Source organism: Pseudorasbora parva, chromosome 6 (assembly GCF_024679245.1).
Source record: "Pseudorasbora parva isolate DD20220531a chromosome 6, ASM2467924v1, whole genome shotgun sequence".
Classification (NCBI taxonomy): Eukaryota; Metazoa; Chordata; class Actinopteri; order Cypriniformes; family Gobionidae; genus Pseudorasbora; species Pseudorasbora parva.
The window spans coordinates 3,334,983-3,359,982 of record NC_090177.1 but is presented as its reverse complement, the minus strand read 5'-3'; the positions used below and the strand labels follow the sequence as shown (position 1 = coordinate 3,359,982).

General features: G+C 38.5%; 1 protein-coding gene across 1 annotated transcript in view; it reads left to right on the top strand.

Moving 5' to 3' along the window:
- The window catches only part of fbxl5 (F-box and leucine-rich repeat protein 5), a 56,434-nt gene that overhangs the window by 15,461 nt on the left and 15,973 nt on the right, over positions 1-25,000 (top strand). The window contains exons 3-7 of the mRNA XM_067445370.1: positions 10,914-11,009; positions 14,315-14,510; positions 21,176-21,352; positions 24,046-24,171; positions 24,246-24,394. Of these exons, the coding sequence (XP_067301471.1) occupies positions 10,914-11,009; positions 14,315-14,510; positions 21,176-21,352; positions 24,046-24,171; positions 24,246-24,394 (744 nt within the window). The remainder of the gene's footprint in view (positions 1-10,913; positions 11,010-14,314; positions 14,511-21,175; positions 21,353-24,045; positions 24,172-24,245; positions 24,395-25,000) is intronic.

The following is a 25,000-nucleotide window of genomic DNA, read 5'->3' as shown; positions in this document are numbered from 1 at the left end:
AATCGTTTCTTCAATGCATCACGATGCAGATGTGGACGATTCGGTATCGGTTCAGTAATAGACCATAACCGTAATGTACTGATTATTTTCTGTCGTCATTATTGTCAGAAGTCGATTCAAAATTGAGCTTGTGCGTATATAATGTGCGCATCTGGTGTGAGACCCCCTTTAATCACAATCGGCTTAAGTACGTGCATGTAAACGCACTCAAAGCGTTCTTTTCCTCTCTAGGCAGGTATTTTGTTAAATATATATTTGTGTGATGTTCTGTATTTTGATCGCGGCTTTGAAATGTTATGAGAATGTTTTATGAATGTTTATCCACCACATTACCTTTTATTTAAACCTAAATAAGAAAGCCATTGTCAGTTCGTCTGTCAGTTGGCAGGCAGTTTTGGTCGCGTTATTAAAAGTTGTTGCTGTGTGCAGTGTGTAAAGGAAAATAAAAATAGTTTTACCCTTCTGCTGACTAGTGTCGTGCCCATGGTCGGAGATTACCCGGGGGACGCACTTTTAATTACATCGATTTTTGTCCCCCGCACTTTTACTGGGTCTCACCGATCCTAGTCGACCCGCTCCGAGCGGGATTCGAACCGGCGTTACCTGCGCGGGAGGCAGGGACGTTAACAAAGACACTAAAGACAGCTCACTCCAACCTCGGTTAATAGGGCACTTCTTGAGGTCACGGCCCACGGGCAAGTGTTTTACAAAGAAACCAATGTGAATACATCAAATTCAGGGATAAAAAATTATACATGACCTGTCATTTTATTCGTATCTAAATATGAGGAGGGCGCTCTCACAGAAAGTCCAAAAGCGTAGAAGTAATACCCTGTCACGCTGGAGCTGCAGCTGAAGGAAAACAATTGCTATGAGTTATGAAATGTGACGACGACAATCAGGCGATTGCGACAATATGCTTTATGTGTGTTTTTCAAGCCATCTCAATGTAGGCAGGGCCGTACCCACCATTGAGGTCCCCGAGGTCCGGACCTCGGTAATTCTCCGAGGTGTATATAATAGAAGTTGCAAAATAATAGCCTATTAAGGCGGCGTGTAACACGTGAAACAGGTGTTCTCGCCTTGCCCGGCGTATGTTTTCAATTGTTTCCAATGGATGCGCCGCACTTTTCAATAGCGCCAACAGCTGGCAGGTTTTGTCCATTTTTACGCGTGGAGCGTCCACAGTTCAACTTTGGGTGAACATCAATGTCCAATCACAGTGGGGGAGAGGCGGGACAAATGCCACAACCACCAACCGGCGCTTCGAACAACGACTGATGTTTGACATCACAACACCGCGAGAGCGCTTAATAATCAGGGATGCAAACTAATAACGTTTTCTTGACCTGGTTTTCTTGGAAGCCTTCAGTAAATTTACATTTGCAACTTTGTTTTTACCGATACAGACGAAAATGAAAAGACTGCTTCAAACATGCTCAGCTCTGAAAAGAGAAAAGATACAGGGCTAGAGAAGGAGACTGGGGAAGAAAGAAAGAGAGAAGATGATGGCGATGAGACAGAAAGAGCAGGTAGCCCACAGTGCTCAGAATAGAGAAAGCATTAGCCTACAATATATTCCTGATTGCTACACATATTGTGATTCTGGTCTGTGAAAGCCAGGCTAAAGTCTCATCATCTAATATTGAGATTAGGAGCATCACATTTTGAGTTCACTCATTGGTTATATTTTCACATTGATTTCTATCTTTGACATGATCTTACTCATTCAACATTAAATATATCAAGGTTATATGTTCAAATAATGTTCTTTACATAATGTAAATCACAAAAATTACTTTAGCCAGGTTTTCAAAGACGGAGTCACACATATGTCGTCTTTGGCACGATTTAACAACAAAACTGATTTTCTAATTTTCTAATTTGGAGTCTAATCTTTTTGCAACATTTAACCAGATTCTCATTTATAAAAATCAGTTGTCGTCTTAAAATAATTTATACTGCACACTGACATGGTTTTAAAGCTACAGTTAGCTGAATCTTTGATTTTCTTATGTCTTAAAATGCATATGTAAAGGAGGAAAATGTTTTTTTTTTCAAACCCTCCAAAATTCATATTTGGACCTCGGTATTTAGAAAATCCTGGGTACGGCCCTGAATGTAGGCTATTTATTGACAATAAAGTAGGCCTATATCATATGAATAATGCAGTGCTAACTGACAGCTTTTTTAGTGTTTAGTATCTTCTGCTCACCAAAGCTGCATTTATTTAATCAAAAATACAGTTAAAACATTACAAATTAAAAACAGCTATTTTCTATGTGAATATATAGTAGGCCTAGTGTAATTTATTCCTGTGATCAAAGCTGAATTCATCATCATTACTCCAGTCTTCAATTATCCTTCACTAATCATTCTCATATGAGGATTTTATAATCAAGAAACATTTATGATTATTATCTGTGTTGAAAACAGTTGTGTTGCTTAAAAATGTTGTGGAAACCGTGATCCGTTTTATTTTTCAGGATTCTTTGATGAATAGAAATTTCAATGGACAGCATTTATTTGCATTTATTAAAGCTACACTGTGTGATATTTTCTCCCATCTAGTGGTGAAAAGGTTTATGACCATCCAGTGAATAATTGTTTCTGCTCCTCTCAATTTCGATTTCGTTTCAACTCCTACGGTGGCCGATTTAGTCATGGCTTTCAGTTCGACCTCTTCGGTGAGTGTTGCGTCAACTCAAGTGATGAGGTAATTTTTGAAAACTATTATAATTTGCAGTTATTTAATTTACCAAATGATCTATGATCAAATTAATCTATGTAAAATGAATAATAGAACTGAATAATAGTTCATTGCTAACATCAGCTATCAGGTTCCCAGACGAATGCAAGCTCTTAGTAAAGTAACTTTTATCAGTGCTATCGTTATTCTGTATATTGTACAACACCACTAGCGTAAGGCAAACAAATTATAATGCAATTAAAATATGAATCTCATGTTATCCGTCATAGAACACGGATTTATGTTATAAGGTAAACAATACTTTTTCATCATTGACGCGAGGAAAACTATCCTAGACGTCGTTCTAGTGTTATGCACAGCACACCATGATATAATTAGCCAAGCAACAATAAAACTTCCAATATACACAAATAGGCTGAATTAATATTACCTGTCGAGAAGAAAGCAGGCAACGTCGGCGTTCTTTTTAAAATCATTGCTCCTCATGAGCTCTTTCCATCTGTGAAAGGCCACTCCAGTATTTACTTTTGTCTTGTTGATTTGCCTGTCGCGTTGCCGTCTTAATTCTCTTTTCCGCTTCCTTGGCGACTCTGATACATATCCCGCAATGTTACTAGGTCCCCGACCGGGGTCGAATTCGGTAATCAATGCCGGGACGTGGTTGCTTTCACACAGAAGGCGACCCAGCAATGTTCCGGGAATATTGCGGGTCCGACGTGCAGTGTGAAAGGGGCTTAAGACTGATGGTCCTCCATCATCATATAGCAGCCTCAAGCAATCCTCCTCTTCACATTCGACACGGTGCCATCGAGTGTAAAAACGCGAAAGGCGAAGCTTGAATTTACGGGTATGTCCCTCTTTGGCAAATGTACTTTCAAGATGGAGGAGCAACATGGCGACCGCCATCCGAACCCTCAACACTTATGTATTTTCAATGGTATATTATAAAATTATGAGAATGCATTATTACTTGAAAGAAGTAAATATACATTAATGAGCACATATATTTTTGAAAGAACTAAGTGATTTTAGCTAAGAATAAACTAAAAAAGTTACACAGTGTAGCTTTAAATAAATTATTATCTTTTGTAATATTAAAAATATCACTTGTGATCATTTTAATGCATGTCTGATCAACAAAAGTATTAATTTCTCTCTTTTTTTTATTTTACCACAAATGTTTGAATGGTATGGTGGTTTCCACAAAAATGAAGCGGCACCATGAGCAGCACAACTGTTTTCAACACTGATAATAATCATAAATGTGTTGATCATCAAATCCTCATATCTGAATGATTAGTGAAGGATCATGTGACACTGAAGACTGGAGTAATGATGATAAATTCAGCTTTGATCACAGGAATACATCACACTTTACTATATATTCACACAGAGAACAGATGATTTACATCAGAATAATATTTCACTGTATTACCTTTTTTACTATAACTTTTTTTTACATAGCATAAAATCTATGGAGACTTAATACACAAGTATGCTACATAAACCAATCATAAAATTGGCATAGAATATAGCAGAAAAGATTTATATATATATATATATATATATATATATATATATATATATATATATATATATATATATATATATATATATATATATATATATATATATATATATTATATATTAGTGGTTATTGTTCAGCAGTGGATTTGATATATTACTGAAATAAAAGCATGAGATGCGATAAATTATATCGGTCAAAAATAAATAAATAAAGCTATTACGACATTTCTGTCCCCCTCACGTCTGACAAGATGGCTACGCCCCTGGTCGTTCCCCTCCCAACTCATACACACACACACACACACACACACACACACAATGATTCCCATAGAAAGAATTGACCATAGAAAGATTCAACATTTCTGATTCGAATGTGTAAATCCTTAGTTGGGGACACAGACACACAAATAGATAATTTACTGATAATGTCATGGACACTTGTAGCCTGGATGCCAGCCGAACTTAACCCCGCCCACAAAATGTTTAGGCTGGGCAGTTCGGTCTGGCCTTGCTCCATAGAGGAGTAATTATCCCCGAACAGAAACTGTTCGGACCAATGAGATCATCAGGGCGGGCTTTAGCCGATGACGGACAGATGATCAACAGAAACTGACCAATGAGATCATCAGGGCGGGCTTTAGCCGATGACGGACAGATGATCAACAGAAACTGACCAATGAGATCATCAGGGCGGGCTTTAGCCGATGACGGACAGATGATCAACAGAAACTGACCAATGAGATCATCAGGGCGGGCTTTAGCCGATGACGGACAGATGATCAACAGAAACTGACCAATGAGATCATCGGGGCGGGCTTTAGCCGATGACGGACAGATGATCAACAGGAACTGACCAATGAGATCATCAGGGCGGGCTTTAGCCGATGACGGACAGATGATCAACAGAAACTGACCAATGAGATCATCGGGGCGGGCTTTAGCCGATGACGGACAGATGATCAACAGGAACTGACCAATGAGATCATCAGGGCGGGCTTTAGACGATGACGGACAGATGATCAACAGGAACTGACCAATGAGATCATCAGGGCGGGCTTTAGACGATGACGGACAGATGATCAACAGAAACTGACCAATGAGATCATCAGGGCGGGCTTTAGCCGATGACGGACAGATGATCAACAGAAACTGACCAATGAGATCATCAGGGCGGGCTTTAGCCGATGACGGACAGATGATCAACAGAAACTGACCAATGAGATCATCAGGGCGGGCTTTAGCCGATGACGGACAGATGATCAACAGTAATGTAATCATCACGTCATCAAAGGCGCTTGGGTTATATTTGTTCGAATCCTAAATGGAGAGCTTGTTCGTATCTGCATCACCTTCACTATTTCTCTCAGAAATGATGATCAGGTTGAGCAGGGACGTGCACAGGGGGGTTGCTCAGGTTGCCCGGGCAACTGACCATATGCCCTTCTCGACTCACGTTGCCCTTCCGAGGTGGAAAAAAATAAAATAAAAAAATCATACAATGGATGCAGAATTTCACGTAGGCCTAGATACAAAAAAATAAATAAATAAATAAATAAAATAAAAAAATCGCAAAGCCTCATTCACTTCCATATTCGGGTACCCGTCCGAAAGTGAAAGTCAAGCAATTGCTTGGGGCCCCGAGCTGGCCTGGGTCCTCAAGACAACGACAGGTTAAGAATAAAATGCAAGGACAAACTGCTTGAGCACCCCTTTGATAGTCAATGCAGTAAAGTGCAATGACACTGTTATCGGAATCCCCCTCAAGGGGGCCCTCTCAGTCGTCACTGACAGCAGCCACCCAACCACGCAATCTCTGCTGCCGGCAAAATACAAAACCTCCTCAGCGATCATGAAGCGGAATTATGCTTTAGGAAGCCAGAAAAGAGAAAAGAGAAAAAACAAGATAGTGGTAAGTGATAAATTACACTATATAAAATAACTCTATTTGTACAAAAATGGTGTAATTTTGCAGCAGGTAGGCTAGCAAAAATATGTTTATGTTAGCTTACGTTACCTGTCTGATGGCAAATGCTGCTTGTAACCAACAGTAAGTGCAACTTTTTTTCCAAACGGACGGAATATGGTTACATTGTAATATGTTTTTTAACGGGATAAGGAAGACGCAGATCTGTTCCAGAATAACTGTTTATCGTTTTTAATGACATAAAATTGCTATAGCTTTGTAATAGGTTTTGATGAAAGTGGCATAGCATGCTATAGGCTACTAACTATTTTTATACTATGCATAAATAACCTGGAATAGTTAATATAGCATTAATTATTATTATAAACATTATTTAACCAGAAAGAGGCAGAGGAACATGATTTTTTTTTCATATCTTATCTTAATGTGCTAGTGTCGGGATATACTAAACAGTTTATGTAAATATGATATTATTTTTATAAGTTACCAATGGATCTTGAACAGTTACTTTATTCTGTGTGGCAATTTTTACACTGTTGCATTTTGAAGTACAGTATCAGGACAACCCACATGCTTTACTGTTACTGTTTATTAAATATTTAACAGGTATTATAGTCATCTGTTGCAACTTTATAATAGCCTAACCATCCAGATCATGTTTATAGACAGTTTGCAAACCAACTAGTAACCCTTAACAAAGTGTTAGGAATATTTGGTCTGTCTATCTGTAATGTTTATAGATGTTTTAAAAATGGTTTCTTAAAATTTTACTTTTTTTTTTTAATCATTACCCGTTTATCTATAGAAGGTTAGCCATGTCCATTTTGCTTGGGGCCCCCAAATTCCTTCTAACCGCCCTGGCTGAGCCTGCATGAGCGGCACTAGAAGGAGATTGTCGCTGTTGTCGGGTCAGACTTAACGTTGTCGGAAAGGTATAACAAACGGACGATCATAAACTGTTGATGGCAGTTAAATTATTGATATTGACTGGTTTGAGTTCTTTATTGGTATAGGCAAGGGAAATGGCCTCAAACGCACCATAATGCAGGAAATCACATCTACGAAATAAAAAAAATTCTTGGGGGAGAAACCCCAGACCCCCCTGCAAAAAAATAGCCCCACCTATTATATTTTTCCTGAGCAGAACATAAATACCACTAGGGGACATTGAAATAATAATGATAATGGCAATAACAATAATATGTAAGTGGACAGATGGTGGGGGGGGTGGGTGCCCTTTTTTAGGTCAGAGCAACTGCCCCTCAAAAATCCTGTGCACGTCCCTGAGGTTGAGTATTTTTTTTTTTTACAACACCGGCAAAGATCGTTTATTCCAGCGCGTGTGTAGAAAGGGGTTGCCAAGTTTTTACAACAAAACCCGCAACTACTAGCCCTAAACAATAGCTTCTCAGGGGGTTCTCCGGGGGAAAAATGGCGTTTGGGGGGTAAATGTGTGTTATTTTGGCAAGGTTGCTGCTAAAATTCACACTCATGGGTCTATATATCACATAATAGTCGCTTCAACCCGCGGACATAGAAAACAACCCGCGGGAAAAAAGTTGAGCTCTTGTCTGTTGACGTTTGACAATGCGTCCCTTCGTTGCTCTGATTGGGTGTAGCTCTATCCAATCGAGGTCTTTCCTGGTTCGGTTGAAACGCGCCCCATAATCACAGCCCAATGGAGCATCAGACTCATATTCTGACAAGAGCTGACACGTCAGGCTAGGACACTCGTGGTCATGCCGGCGACCATCAGCCCTGACGTGACACACTGGCCTCGTTTATGTGTTATATGACTCTCTGTTTACTTATTTATGTAAAACTTCAACAACCCTCCAAAATGTTATCTTCAAAACAGACCAAAGTCCATTTTGATGTGTCAGTACAAACTTGCCACATTTTGGGAATTTTCCACTTGATTATTCTCAGGGCATTGGGAAATCCTGCTGCGAGTTCCTGTCCGGAAAATGGAAAGAATGGAGAAGTGTTTAATAACTTGAGTTATGAAATCAATTCTGATGCTGACGTCAGCTTATCAAAACAATGCATCTATTGAACTGTTTGGAGAGACACGCAGCTCATACTCGTATGTCGTATTAAGTTGCACAAAAAAAAATATACAAGAAAAATAAAGAAAATAAAAAATCATATTGTAGTGCATTTTCAACGACAAAAATACACCGATCAGGCATAAAATTATGAATATTGTGTCGGTTCCCCTTTTGCTGACCCGTCGAGGCATGGACTCCTCTAGACCCCTGAAGGTGTGCTGTGGTATCTGGCACCAAGATGTTAGCAGCAGGTCCTTTAAGTCCTGTAAGTTGCAAGGTTGGTCCTCCATGGATCGGACTTGTTTGTTCAGCTCATCCCACAGATGCTCGATTGGATTGAGATCTGGGGAATCTGGAGGCCGAGTCGACGCCTCAAACTCGTTGAGCTCCTCAAACCATTCCTGAAGCTTTTGTGCTTTGTGTCAGGAGCATTATCCTGCTGGAAGAGCCACAGCCACCAGAATACCGTTTCCATCAAAGGCTGAACATGGTCTCAGCAATGCTTAGGTAGGTGGAGCGTGTCAAAGTAACATCCACATGGATGGAGGACCCAAGGTTTCCAAGCAGAACATTGGCCAAAGCATCACACTGCCTCCGCCGGCTCGCCTTCTTCCCATAGTGCATCCTGGGGCCATGTGTTCCCCAGGTAAGCCACACACACACACACACCCGGCCATCCACGTGATGTAAAAGAAAACGTGATTCCTCAGACCAGGCCACCTTCTTCCATCTGTGGTCCAGTTCTGATGCTCACGTGCCACTGTTGGTGCTTTCGGCGGGGTCAGGGGTCAGAGGTCACCCTGACTGGTCAGCGGCTATGCCGCCCCATACGCAACAAACTGAGCTGCTCTGTGTATTCTGACAGCTTTCTATCAGAACCAGCATTAACTTGTGGAGCAGTTTGAGCTCCAGTAGCTCGTCTGTTTGATCGGACCACACGGGCCAGCCTTCGCTCCCCACGTGCATCAATGAGCCTTGGCCGCCCATGACCCTGTGGCCGGTTCTCCACTGGTCCTTCCTTGGAGCACTTTTGATAGATACTGACCACTGCAGACCGGGAACAGCCCACAAGAGCTGCAGTTTTGGAGATGCTCTGACCCAGTCGTCTAGCCGTCACAATCTGGCCCTTGTCAAACTCGCTCAAATCCTCACGCTTGCCCATTTCTCCTGCTTCACACATCAACTCTGAGGACAAAATGTTCACTTGCTGCCTAATATATCCCACCCACTAACAGGAGCCGTGATGAAGAGATCATCAGTGTTATTCACTTCACCGGTCATAATGTTATGCCTGATCGGTGTATATGTGTAATATGTATTCATCATGCATATATTCGTGTGTATGTGAATGTGCAATCATGTGTCTATTTATGAATATGCATTTAAGCGTAAGAAGTGCATGTAGAGAAGATATCTATATATAAGCATCTTTCATGTAACAGAAGAACGTTTTCATTAAGTTGAGAGTGAATCATCAGTCGGTGAAAGCGCAGGCTCATTTGTGGTGCGTCGTGTTTTTTAGTCCTGCAGTCGTGACACAGCATAATGATCTGCAGGGGAAACGCCTTGTCGCTTTCTAGTGAAATGTGCTGAGCAAACTGACTCATTAGAAATCAATAGTCTATTTTAAAGAGGACCTATTACGCCCTTTGCCAAGCCTTGTGTGTTTGTTCTCTACTAGAGCAGGTTTTGCCGCTTGAATGTTGATCATTTCCTCATATTCTCCATTGTTGCGGCTCCTCTCTTCCCAGTCTGTCAGTAACTCTGTTTAGTTCTTGTCTCTATGAAGCCCCGCCTTCTGATAGCACACTGTCCTCTGATTGGTCGGCTGGAGCCGTGTTGTGATTGGTGTTTGGGAAATGTCCCGCCTCTTACCATAACCACCAGTTTCAACCAAGCCTGCAGTCTCCCTCTCAGAAACCGAAGCCTCCGCTCCTCGATCGCCCCCCGGTGGTCGGTCCCAGTATAGCCGCCCCTCTGTGTTTTCTAATGGACGCAAGGCAAACAAAACAATAAAATTACACTTCAAATATTTTTCCCCCAAAGTTAGTTTATGTCATTGAAGGCAGTTATCATCTTGATGATTTCATTTCAAGTGTTCGTTTTAAAAATAAGTTTAGTTTTAGCTATTTGATGCTTTAAAAACGGCTGTGTGATGTCATGATTGACAGCTGAGTTTGACGTCTTCTCTGAGTGAAGTTCTCACTGAGGCACTAACAGACTTTTTTCAGGATTTTTGGGAGCAGATTGGAGCTTTAGCTTTAATTTCTACATTTCCATAACTGTTTATTTCACACCAACATAATAAATTGTCCTGCTTCTGCGAGAGTGTGGGCGGGCTTTTGATATCGCAGCTGCACTTCCTGCTCTCTACTGCGCAGGCTCGGTCCCAAGATGTCAGCGCCGTGCAGGTCGCCTAAAAGCTTCAGCTCTAGCAAGCGGAAACGGATGTCGCGTCGTCCATATTTTTTTACGGTCTATGGTTTCAACACACTACTAACTACTAACCCAACCAGGCCCCGCCCCTTTAATCTGCATATGGATTATAATGATGAGGAATATTGTGAAGTTTTGGTTCCCGTAGGAAAACTGAGGACTACAATGGAGGCTTTCAGGAGTTCAGAAACACTGACACTGATATAGAGAAAAACTGCAGATCATCTTCCTGCTCTTCTTTAGCGTGATGTTGTTTGTGTTTCAGAGCGAGTACGAGCAGCTGAATTACGCGCGGCAGCTGAAGGAGAGGCTGGAGGCGTTCACTCAGGATTTCCTTCCGCATATGAAGGAGGAAGAGGAGGTGAGACTATTTAATATTTAATTTTAATATTTTTAACATCGTACTGATACTGCATTAGACAAACAGCAGCTTTTCATTCATTTTAGGCTTTACAAACTTGCACGTTTTTTAATAAAATATTGGTCAGGAGTATTTATTTTATTTTATAAAGTATATCCTAAGATTCAGATAATAATCAAACCTTTCAATATATATATATAGAATTTTGTTTAGATAGATAGATAGATAGATAGATAGATAGATAGATAGATAGATAGATAGATAGATAGATAGATAGATAGATAGATAGATAGATAGATAGATAGATAGATAAAACTATTAATATATTTAAAAAAACAATCAGTGTACTTAATTTATATTTTAAATGTACTCAAATAGAACCTTTAAATATTTTAATTGAATTTTGCAGCTGCGTTCCTGCAGATCCATCATAATAAAAGCATTATTTTAACCTAATTTTAGTGAATTTAACCTTCGATTTGCGTGTATCATATCTAGGGATGCACGATGTATTGCTATCGGCCGATTTATATGCATGTTTTTTATGTTGTCGTTATCGACCCGATAAGTAAATTTGGCTGATAATATTAAAGCTGATAAATAATGTATTATTTCCTTCAGATGAGACACTTCACTGTTCACCATGATCGGTTTGGATTGCTTAAAATATGATTGTAATCGCTTCAATAAAGCTACAACATGTGCAGTGCAACAGTCATATCGGCCACATCAAATTATAATGAGAACATCATAATATGTGCTTTTTGTAATCAGGATCTCAAAAAGTATATAATTTTTATTTATTTATTGGCCAATATATTGGTTATCAGTTTCAATTATAAAGAATTATCGGTATCGGCCAAAATGTTCAGATCTGTGCAAAAGTTTGTACATGCAACCTTGAATGCTGCATTTCCTAAAAAATCATTAGGGAAGCACTGATATAAACATTTTGGCCAATACCAATAATTCTTTATATTTGAAAGCCGATAACCGATATACTAGCCGATAAATCGAAATCCAAGTTTTAAATAAATGTCTTTATTGTATTTCGTTATTTTAACCTTAGATTTGCAAGTATCATATCTAGGGATGCACGATATTTTGGTATTGGACTTTTTAATGTTGTCGGCATGATGATGATAAAATTTATCCGATATATTAAAGCCAATAAATGATTTATCATTTCCTTCAGATGAGACACTTCACTGTTCACCATGATGGGTTTGAATGCTTGAACTATGATTGAAATCACTTAAAAAAAGCTACAACGTGCATCAGGCTCTAAAAAAGTATTAAACGTACCTATTAAGCTCACCAAAATCTACATTGAGACACATTAGTGCACAGGATATTGGTTTGAGTACATTAAGTTATGTTAAAATAAAATATGAATCTCACACAATAATGTTTTATTTAAATTTAAATTACAAAAACGTTTAAATTTAGATGTACATCATTAAATGCAAAAAGTTTGGGTGTGCTTAATGGTTACATGTTTGTTCCTTCACTCCCCTGTTCCCATTAAGCTCAAACATTGTTTTTTGGGGATTTTTTTTATTAATTGGCCAAAATATCGGTTATCAGCCTCAAATATAAATAATTATCGGTTATCGGTATCGGAAAAATGTTCAGATCTGTGCAAAAGTTTTTACATGCAACCTTGAATGCTGTGTTTCCTAAAAAGCATTAGCGATGCACTGATATGAACATTTTGGTCCATACCAATAACCGATAATTCTTTATATCTAAATGCCGATAACCGATATACTAGCCAATAAATCGAAATCCAAGTTTAAATAAATGTCTTTAATATATTTAATTATTTTAACCTTAGATTCGCATGTATCATATCTATGGATGCACAATATATTGGTATTGGCCAATATTTTTTAATGTTATCGTTATCGGCACGATAAGTAAATTTGTCTAGTAATAAAGCTACAACATGTGCAGCACAACAGTCATGTCGGCTACATAAAATTATAATGAGAACATCATAATTATATGTTGGGACATGGTGAGACTTTTGTTTTTGTAATCAGGCTCTCAAAAAGTATATGCATATTTAGATTTTTTATTTATACATTATACAAATTAAATGTATTAGTTAGGTCATATTTAATTCTATAAACTATCCAAATCAAACTAGCCAAAACAAATTTTGTTGCAATATTGTCCTGTTTAGCACTGTGAAGGAGGGATGTTAACCGGTGACCGTTTGACCGATGGTTGACCGTATCAACGTTAACTGATCAAAGTTGTCGGTTAAAAATAAAAGTGATCTCTAAATTAGGCTATTACAGATAGTGGACTAAACGCTACTACAGTTAGCCATCTCATTACATAATCTTTTTGTGTGAAGTGAACAAATCCCTCACACACAATTTTTCATAACTCGCCTGTTTGTACTTCATAAACCAATAAAAACATTTGGCGCGAGGTCACAGCGTTTGGGTTTGCGCGCTCACAAGGTTTGCCAAAAGTAAACCAGCTAAAACACTGGAGGTTAGAGCCGGGGCAGACGACAGTATGAAGCGTCAATCCGCATAAGATGGCCTTACATCTGGAAATATATTACATCTACATTTCAGCGGTAACACATGAGGTGTTGATCATCATCTTTCTTTATTATTGTTAGCACTACCTCGAACTAAAGCGGCGTCTCTTCGGAGCTGTCATTTTCTTAAATGAGCCGCGGCAATGTTTCAAATGAGCTTCTAACACTAGACAAACGCCTTTATTTTCAACACGATCACCTTGACCAAACCATTTAGAAACTAAGGAGCCATTTGTCCTCCAATTACAAACAAACTCCTCGGCGCCGCGTTTGCGGGACTCATTTCCGCGCTGTAGGGGATTTTAAAAAAGTGACGCGAGTGGAAGGGAGGCGGTGGCGCCGGGACAGTGTGTGTGTGTGTGAGAGAGAGAGAGAGTGGCAGAGAGATCATAGAGAGATGCGACAGAGTTGTGAAATTGCAGGCGCGGCTTGCGGATGTTATTTGAAATAGCGCAGCATATTTCTAAGCTAATCGGTTAACCGGTTTCAACCGGCTAATGAGGCTCGGTGGTCGGTCAAGAAAATGTTTAGTTTTCCCCATCCCTACTGTGAAGCTGCTTTAAAACAATCGTCATTGTAAAAGTGCTATATAAATAAAGTTGATTGATTGACTGATATTTATCGGCGAACATATCGATTATCGGTAATAATATAAAGAATTATCGGTATTGGCCTAAATGTTCGTATCGGTGTATCCCTGATGGTCCGTCAGATGTGTGTGTGTGACGTGTTGCCGTCTGCTCAGGTTTATCAGCCCATGCTAATGGAGTACTTCACATACGAGGAGCTGAAGGCCATCAAGCGTCAGGTGATGCTGCAGCACTGCAGTAACCCGTCCTGGAGCTCCGCCGCAGACCTGCTGAAGGGCCTGAATCTCTGGAGCCACGCCGAGGAGCTGCACAAGGCCTTCAAATACTCCGACCACGAGAAGACTGAAGACGGTAAGGCCAGAGCCCTCAACCAATATTATGGTATTCAATTAATCGGACGATTAATCAAGTACTAACAATAGCCTTTTAAGGGTTAGTTCAGCCAAAAATGAACTGTCTGTCATTAACTCCTCCCCCTAATGTCGTTCCACACCCGTAAGACCTCCGTTCATCTTCACACACAGTTTAAGATATTTTATATTTAGTCCGAGAGCTTATGCAAGTGTATGCACACTATACTGTCCATGTCCAGAAAGGGAATAAAAACATCATCACAGTAGTCCATATGAGACATCAGTGGGTTAATTAGAAATCTGTAATGGATTACAATCAGCTGTTAAATTTAACTACACAATGAGATGATACCAATTTAGCTCGACCAATGACCACAAAACGCTTCATTTTGTTTAGTCTGTGGTGTCAAAGGTCACATTAGCAATTAGGGAACAAACACTTCACGAAAACATGCTCAGGTCAGAGAGTCTGAATCATTTTGGTCCCAAATGTTTATCAGTTTTACTGGTAGTCACTGGATGAAACGTTTGTGGGTGTAATATGTCGCAGCATTTGTGATTTCACAATAGCACTATAGACCCTTTTACAGCCCACGTGATCAAAGAGTTGCGCGCGCATTTTGGCAGCGGAAGTGGTGTTGTTCCCTAGTGGTTCTAACGTGTTAGCAACTCCGAAAGTTTATTCAAACGGTTTCCAAATGAGTAACACATTACCATGTATTAGTTTTAAAAAGATTACATTTGTAAAACATTTACTGTACTTAATGTAACGTAATTGTAAATGTAATGCTTTATAATAAACCTCCCAACATTGGCTGTCACTGGTGTGTATAATGTACCCACACACACACCCAACCAACAAACAATTCAGAGAACTTATCAATTTCATTTGTAATGATTTTATTAATAGTTTAATTGCAAAATAACCATTTGAGAAATGTATGCAAGCAACATAGTTGTAGTACTATAGCATTACAAAATTCAACTTTAAACAGAAATACCTGAAGGAAAACAAACAATAAAGGTTGGTCTGGGTAATATTAAAGGGGGGGTGAAACACTCAGTTTCAGTCAGTGTCATGTCAATCTTGAGTACCTATAGAGTAGCATTGCATCCTGCATATCTCCGAAAAGTCTTTATTTTTTTTATAATTATATAAGAAAGATGCGCTGTTCCGAGTCTTTCCGAAAAAAGCCGAGCGGGTGGGGGCGTGTCGTGTGAGCGGAGCTAAATAATGACGTGTGCGCGCCGCTGCTATTGTGTTGAGTCGAGTGCGTCGTAAAGCTGTGTCATCCCTAACAGCGGGAAAAAACTTTATTCAAAATAAAAATATGGCTTTTAATCAGATACAGCCATACATCTATGATCCGGAATCAGACCCAGAGGCTGCAGTTGAACAGGAGCAGCAGCAAAAACGACTAGAGCAGGACGTCTCTATGTGGTACAAGTTATACACTAACTATATAATATGCTTAGCGGCTTGTGTTATTTACATATTTATACTTGAATTATATTGTCGTATTTTTGTCTTTGAAGGTGTACATGTGAGAAGTGCAGTTGTGCACGTGTGTGTGTGTGTGTTTGTGTTTACGCGTGGTTTGTGTAGACAATTGTAGTAAGCGGACTGGTTTTGCACGGCAGGCTAAGTTAGTGTTTACATAGAAAGACACGGAATAGCGCATTTGAATGAAGAAGCGCGCTTATTTAGTTCAACATATTTCCCCACTCTTTGTGTATTGTTGTTTGGAGTGCTTTTACAATACACAAACATAAAGTTACACATATAGTGGCCAGCTAAACAAATGTACACGCACTACACATCGCATGCTCCATTGATCAACTATACGTGATCATGTTTGGGCTACTTGATGAGCATAGGCAAAGACACAGACATTTGAAGCACTCTTACTCACCGCCCGCGGTTCTAACGTTGGGACCTTTATCGTTGGGACTGCTCCATCCTTCAGCATTAGGCGATCGGAAAATCCGGCGTCGAGCTGGGCCTTGTTTATGAAACAGTCGGCACCGAAATGCAGCGAACAGATATAAACCTTTGCGCAACTCAGTTGCTGATCCGGAAAAGCAAATTACATCCACTGTTGCCTTAACGCGGGGTTTTTTGGCAATCTGTGCAGGACTGTCTTGGTCTGGCAACCAAAAACGCACTTTTTTGGTGACATTGTTATGTGCACATCACCTGTGCAGCGCAGCCTACGAGTCAGCGCTTTGATGGGCGTAGCCTGTTACTTTCGCTCTCTCTCTCTCTCTCTCTCTCTCTCTCTCTCTCTCTCTCTCTCCCTCTCTCTCTCTCACGCTCTTCCGGTAGAATTGTCCGTAAGGCCCATACAAGGAAATTCCGACCTATTAACGTCAAAGGGGACGCATGATCGAAAAAAACTTGCCGAAACTTATGACTAACCGGAAGTAGTATTTTTGACAAAGAAATACTCCCATCAAACGTCCACCTTAACTTTTGAAACTTTGTCTATGTTTAGTATGGGATTCCAAGTCTTTAACAGTGTAAAAAGATCAGTATGCATGAAACAGCATTTCACCCCCCCTTTAAACAGATTCATAACACAATAAAATAGATTTCCCAGTCCTAAATGTAATCATTCAAACATCATCTCTCAGACATTCTCTACATAACCATGTTGCTGGCTTCCTTTTTATGTGTGCAGAGGTGTAGCTGTTAGTGAACGTGGTTGCTGCATTCTCTCGTTGGTTGATTATAACCCAAGCCTCATACATCGTTGACTTGTGTCCTTGTCTTTGACTAGGGAGAATTTCTGATTTTAACACACAAAACTCTGAGTCTATGTCATGGTATTTGACGTTCTGTACATGCCCACAGACAGCGTATTCATAAGCATCCAGTGATATGCCCGTAATTTTTCTTGGGTGTAACGTTACACGCTCGGTTTCTCAACTAAATAAGTATAAATCTCGGCCACTGTATATTTGACCATCTGCTAACGTCTTATATCCACTCCACTATAGTACACGGATCTGGTAGCTGAATACCATTTGATAAAATCAACTTTTTAAAATAATTTGTCTGTGTTGCTTAATCCGCTCGCGTAGCTTGAGATGCCGCCGACTCTCTGCGCGCGCATGCGTTGCTACGTCATCATTGTGTACAAACAGTCAAAGGGTCTATATGCTATATTATGATTTATAGATGGTTAATACATTGTGCTTTGTCTTTGAAAACGGTCTAAAGAAACGGCATCAAAATATAAGTGATATCTACGGTGTGGTTTAAGGGAGTAAAGATATAAAAATACATATAAAATGTAATATAGAAGGTGTTCCTTCTCATGAAAATATGATATATGATAAACAGCTATACAATAAATCATATAAGCCTGTTTTATTTAAATGTTATAGTTATTTAAATCTTTCTGTATATGACTCCATGTTAAGTTGCTTGTTATTATACTATCATTATGACTTATTTATAGTCATATTTATATATAATCACAAAAGTTTTTGTCAATCTGTGCATTCTTAAAATATATTTATTTTGAACAAATGTATTCATTTATTTTTCTATTATTTATATAATATGTAAAATGCATTATTTATTTTATTTAGCTTTCTTTTTAGTTTTACAGTTGAATTTTATTTAAAGTATTCAATAAGGTCGTCTTATATTTAGGTGTAGGGATGGGGAAAACTAAACATTTTCTTGACCGACCATCGAGCCTCATTAGCCGGTTGAAACCGGTTAACCGATTAGTTTAAAATATGCTGCGCTATTTGAAATAACAGCCGCGAGCCGCGCCTGCAATTTCACAACTCTGTCGCATCTCTCTATGATCTCTCTGACACTCTCTCTCACACACACACACACTGTCCCGGCGCCACCGCCTCCCTTCCACTCGCGTCACTTTTCTTAAATCCCCTACAGCGCGAAAATGAGTCCCGCAAACGCGGCGCCGAGGAGTTTGTTTGTAATCGGAGGACAAATGGCTCCTTAGTTTCTAAATGGTTTGGGTACAAGGTGATCGTGTTGAAAATAAAGGCGTTTGTCTAGCGTTAGAAGCTCATTTGAAACATTGCCGCGGCTCATTTAAGAAAATGACAGCTCCGAAGAGACGCCGCTTTAGTTCGAGGTAGTGCTAACAATAATAAAGAAAGATGATGATCAACACCTCATGTGTTACCGCTGAAATGTAGATGTAATATATTTCCAGATGTAAGGCCATCTTATGCGGATTGACGCTTCACACTGTCGTCTGCTCTGGCTCTAACCTCGAGGGTTTTAGCCGGTTTACTTTTTGCAAACCTTGTGAGCACGCAAACCCAAACGCTGTGACTTTGCGCCAAATGTTTTTATTGGTTTATGAAGTACAAACAGGCGAGTTATGAAAAATTGAGTGTGAGGGATTTTTTCACTTCACACAAAAAGATTTTGTAATGAGATGGCAAACTGTAGTAGCGTTTAGTCCACTATCTGTAATAGCCTAATTTAGAGATCACCTTTTTTTTTAACCTACAACTTTGATCGGTTAACGTTGATACGGTCAACCATCGGTCAAACGGTCATCGGTTAACATCCCTAATTTAGGTATATGTGACCAGCCACGGAAAGTAGGGACACAAGTCGGTTCTGGGCATTTTGAGTTATTCACAGATTCTGAAAGTGTAGTCTCCAAGCTTTCCAACGATGTATAACACATGGAAATCTGATAATATTTGGAGAAGTTGTGTCCATCTGAATGTAGGCCTTTAGAAAAGTGTAAACGAGAGAAAACAGCCTCTGAAGTTTGGCAGTTCTCACCTGTTGGGAGTGACAATAGGGCTCATTTACATCTCATTTAGATAAACCACACCCCCTGTAAATGGCTGCTAGTAACGACAGACGCAACGGGAAAAAATCACACCGCATACTACTAATAATAAAGATGCTAACATTACCATCTAAAACCCCATTATAGTAATGGGGGTTTTCTGGCAAGTGATACGATGCTAACAATTACAATTAAAACGACAGTTCGACAGTTAAGAACAATAGGTAGGTATGGGAAGGTCTAAACATGAGATAACGTGTGTGTGTTCTTAGAATGAACACAAAACTACAAACTTTGGTGTTTATGGAAACACACCCCATAAGAAACAGAACAGTATTCTTGCAAGAATAAGGCGAATGTCATTAAGTTTTGACGCAAATCGATCAGAGGTTCGAATCCGCCTTTTGCCACACACTCTACCCGAGAAACACTTATTAATAAACACGTTAGATGCTTTATTTCCACTTTTCTAATATTTTCTCAATTCTTTTTGAAAATAAATGCCTTTCCGATCTGATATGTGATGGGAAAAGTGAGTAGAGAGAGTGTGGCAAAAGGCGGATTCGAACCTTTGAGTGAGTTGCGTCAAAACTTGATGACATGCGTCTTACCCCTACTCTACAGCCACGGTTACAGAGTTGACCCATTTCTCTGTCTTTATCCCCTTCGAATGTTACTATCGCTATAGCCTCTGATTTCTTATGGTCCAACTCGTCTGACGCCTGTCTGATACATTCTTCCTCTTCTTCACTCAGTTGTAGATTAGGGTATTATTCAGTCTTATTATGCCGCTTTCATCGTCGTTCAGATCATCTCTACAGCCGGCCAGAGCGCTGCATGAATAATTAGCCATCGTCCCTTGGATGGCGGGGCAATAACAAAAGCCAGTATGGAAATGCAGACAGACAAAACAAGGTGATTTCAACCTCAAAATATACGCTTTTAAATATACCATTAATGCCATCTCAAATACGGAGAGGCTTCTTCGTGATTTCAACTAACAGATTCTGCAAAAAAGCGAAAATCACATAATTTGAAAAAAAAAAAAAAAACGCTTCTTTCTTATTTTTCTCAATAGTAGAGCTGCCGACTTGTGCCCCGGTTTCCGTGACGGGTCACATATACGGGGGCATTTTAGAGGGCAGGTTTCTTGGGCTGTGATATTGTTTCCGATTACGGCATCTTTAGTAGAGGAGTAGCTTTGACCGTTGACCTCCACTGACCATTACTTTTGCGTTACTTTTTTCTCACCTTGGCCTGGGCTTGTTTTTTAAAACAAAAAAGTTCTATATTTGTGCAAAAGACCTCTTCATACCAAAATTGAAATAATAAGCCTCAGGCTGAGGTAAAAATGCAAATTCACACATGAACATTAGAAGGCGCTGTGCTGCCATTCTGGATAATGGAAGAATAGGATGCAGGAGAAAAGGGTTTTAACAATAAAAACTAAAATCTAGTGATTTTTTACTCATTGTTTAACTGAATTATTAAATGTCAGCAGCAAGATATTGGTCAATAAAGTGGGATTAAATGCATAAAAAGAATTTTTTTGTCTTGTATTCAGGGTCGTCTTATATTCGGGTATATACGTTAATTTAGAATGGTTTTTTTGGGCTGTGATATTGTTTCCAATTATGTCATCTTTAGTAGAGGAGCAGCTTTGACCGTTGACCTCTTAGGCCAGTCATTGCCTAGATGATTTCTCAACCTCCTTCCGCACTGAAGCGCTCGAGTCTGACGCAAACCTAAAGTTTCCCCTGTGGCTGCCAGTAGATCATGTGAATCTGGTGGAGTCCGGTCCTGTCCGGCAGCTTCAGGCTCATCTCAGATGTCATGTGTCTGTGCTTCGATGTGTTTTGTCCTGCAGAGCGGGGCAGCGAGCGCGGATCCATCTCGGTTCTGCCGCAGGAAGTTCTTCTCCGGGTTTTCCGCTTCCTGGGTCCGGAGGATCTGTGTCGATGTGGGCAGGTGTGCAGCGTTTGGGCTCAGGTGGCCAAAAGCGGCTCGCTGTGGAGACACCTGTACCCCGTCCGCTGGGCCAGAGGTGCGTCTCTCTTTACTTACACCATGTTTCTGAGTCTCTTCTGCCCACCAAAGCTGCTTTTATCTGATCATAAATACAGTAAAACAGTGAAATATTCCTCCAGTTTAAATCAGCTGTGAATATATATATATATATATATATATATATATATATATATATATATATATATATACAAACCCCATTCCAAAAAAGTTGGGTCACTGAGCAAATTGTGAATAAAATCAGAAGGCAATGATGTGGAAGTTTAACATGTTTTATATTTTGTTCCGAATACAACATGGATGAGATATCAAATGTTTAAACTGAGAAAATGTATAATTTTAAGGGGAAAATAAGTTGATTTTAAATTTCTTGGCATCAACACATCTCAAATAAAGTTGGGACACTGTACAAATTGTGAATAAACAAAGAAGGCAATGATGTGAAAGTTTCAAATTTCAATATTTTATTCAGAATACAACATGGATGACATGTCAAATGTTTGAAATGTATAATTTTAAAGGAAAAATTTGTTGATTTTAAATTTCATGGCATCAACACATCTTTAAAAAAAATTGGGACACTGTACAAATTGTGAATAAAAACAGAAGGCAATGATATGGAAGTTAAAAATGTTTAATATTTTATTCAGAATACAACATGGATGACATATCAAATGTTGAAACTGAGAAAATGTATCATTTTAAGGGGAAAATAAGTTGATTTTTTTAATTTCATGGCATCAACACATCTCAAAAAAGTTGGAACAAGGCCATGTTTCCCCCTGTGTGTCATCCCCTCTTCTTTTTATATCAGTCTGCAAACGTCTGGGGACGGAGGAGACAAGTTGTCCCATTCTTGTCTAATAAAGGCTTCTAGATGCTCAACTGTCTTAGGTCTTCTTTGTCGCATCTTCCCCTTTATGATGCGCAAAATGTTTTCTAATGGGTGAAAGATCTGGACTGCAGGCTGGCCATTTCAGTGCCGGATCCTTCTTTTACGCAGCCATTATATTGTAACTGATGCAGTGTGTGGTCTGGCGTTTTCAACATTTGATATGTTATCTATATTCTATTGTGAATAAAATATAAGTTTATGAGATTTGTAAATTATTGCATTCCTTTTTTATTCACAGTTTGTACATTGTCCCAACTTTTTTGGATTTGGGTTTGTAGTAAAGTGTGTTTTATTCTGTGATCAAAGCTGAATTTATCATCATTACTCCAGTCTTCAGTGTCACATGATCATGTCTCTTTATCGCCCCCTTGTGTCCTCACATCAGCTGAAATCTGTGGAGGAAGTCATGTTTATTTCTTTATGATGGATATTTGTTGCTTTTGAATAATGATCGAGCGCATTTAAACCGGGTAGGAAATAAGTGTTTATCTCATGGTGTCTTTTAAAAAGCTTTTTAATTTTAATTACAACAGATAATATGATATACTGCATTGTGTTTTATATTTTCATAATTAATAATAAATGTTTAATTCAGTAAAAACTGCAATATACTGCATTAGTGAATTATTTTTATATTATATTTAAAAAAACGAATTATAAAGTTATATACTACACAGCAAATTTTGTTATTCATTATTTATTTTTATATTAACTTTAATTAAAAACAGTAATTTACTGAACTATTTAAAAAACAAAACTCATTGTAAACGTTAATATACTGCATTAGAGTATTTTTATAATATAAAACTTTAACAGCTATATACTACATTAGCAAATTATTTGCTATAATATATTTAAATCTTTTTTAAATATTGTTTAGGATTAAATATCAAACTTTTAAATATTAAAATACAGCATTAGTGAATTATTTTTTATAATTGTTTAATCATATTTTTATATTATAAATCTTTAATTAGAAACAGTTTTATACTGCATTAGGGAATTACTTTAAAACTATTTTTATTATTATAAAACTTTAATTAAAGTATATACAATGCAATTTTTTTTTACATTATTAAACTTTAAAAACAGTAATATACTGCATTATTCAAACTCTGTACTTAATTATTTATTTTTATATTATAAAACAGCAATAATTTTTTATTATTATTTTTTTTAGGATTTTGTGATTATTTTTTATAATTGTTTAATCATGCATTAGGGAATAATTTTAAAATGATTTTATTATTATAAAACTTTAATTAAAGTTATATATACTACAAAGCTAGTTTTTATAAACAAAATGTAATTATTTTATATTATAAAACTTTAATTACATACAGTATTATAATGCATTAGTGAATTATTTTATAAATTAAAAAATTATTACTTAAAAATGTAAGTAATAATGCTTCAAATAGATATTATTTTATAATTTATTTTTTGTATTATTCATTTTTTAATAATTTTGTATTTATTTTTATGTTGTAAATATTTAATTAAAAACAGTGGTATACTTTTATTAATATTAAAAAAAATTCTAATTCTACAAATGTATTTAAAATGTTGATATTCTGATTGATTTATATATATAAATGTGTGTGTGTGTATGTATGTATGTATATATATGTATATGTATTTTTTTATATCATTAATAAACTAAATTAATAATTAATGTTTAGTTCAGCACATGTTGTATAGAGTTATTTTACATTCTAATGCATTTTTACTGGAGAAAATAGAGTTGAGTGCGTTGCATTGTGGGATACACTATCACTATCTGCTCACGTGTCATTGGTTGTTAATTGGGTTTCCAGGTGATTATTACTGTGGTCCTCCGGGCGAGCCGGACCAGGAGCCGGATGAGGAATGGGTGAAGAGTCTCCAGGACGAGGGACGAGCCTATCAGGAGTGGGATGAGGACGCAGACGTGGACGAATCAGGTGAGCTTCGCTCAGAACTACACTTCCCATGATGCTGCGGGCCATGGCTCAGCCGTGTGTGTGTGTGTGTGCAGAGGAGGCGTCCGAAGGGTCTCCGGCCATCAGTGCGGTTCAGAGGGAGAAGATGCTGCTCAACGGGATGATCCAGAATCTCCTGCCCGCCGTCGGTGCATCTGTGCGCTCGCTCAGCCTGGCCTACAGCTCCACCGTCTCCAGCAAGATGGTGCGTGACCGAATTATGTTTCTAACGAAGACTCCTTCCTTAAATGGGTACTTCAGCGCTGGGAAGATGAATCTGTATTTAAACTGGGTCATTAATGTAGTAGAAATCTGAAATTACTTTTTAATTTGGTGCTTTCTAGACTGAGAAAGACAGAAAATGTATTTTTGTCTCATGGGGTGAAAGACAACAATTCCCAGAATGCTTTGCTGCCCTACAAGGCCACTCCCAAAGCCACCGCTGCTGGATTACTGAATCACTTTCCCACCACGACCGCGATCATCTTCATAAAATCAGTTCAGTTAGAGAACGGACACTACAATTAAAAATGGAACGTGTCCACATAATGTGATTGAGCCGTGGAAAAGGCTCCTCTGCTGGCTGTAGTCTTTAGCCTCTGGCCGAAAATTCCTCAAGTGACGCAAATTGACGATATTTGCATCATCGAAGGAATTTTTCCAGAAATAAAATGCATATATCTCTTATCTCAGGGGGATATGAGTGTGTGTGGGGCGGAGCAAAATCATTTGAATATACTCCAGGGTTTCTACTGATTAAAAGGCATTTGCTAATAACTGAAGTAACCCTTTAATAGTTCCCAAATAAATC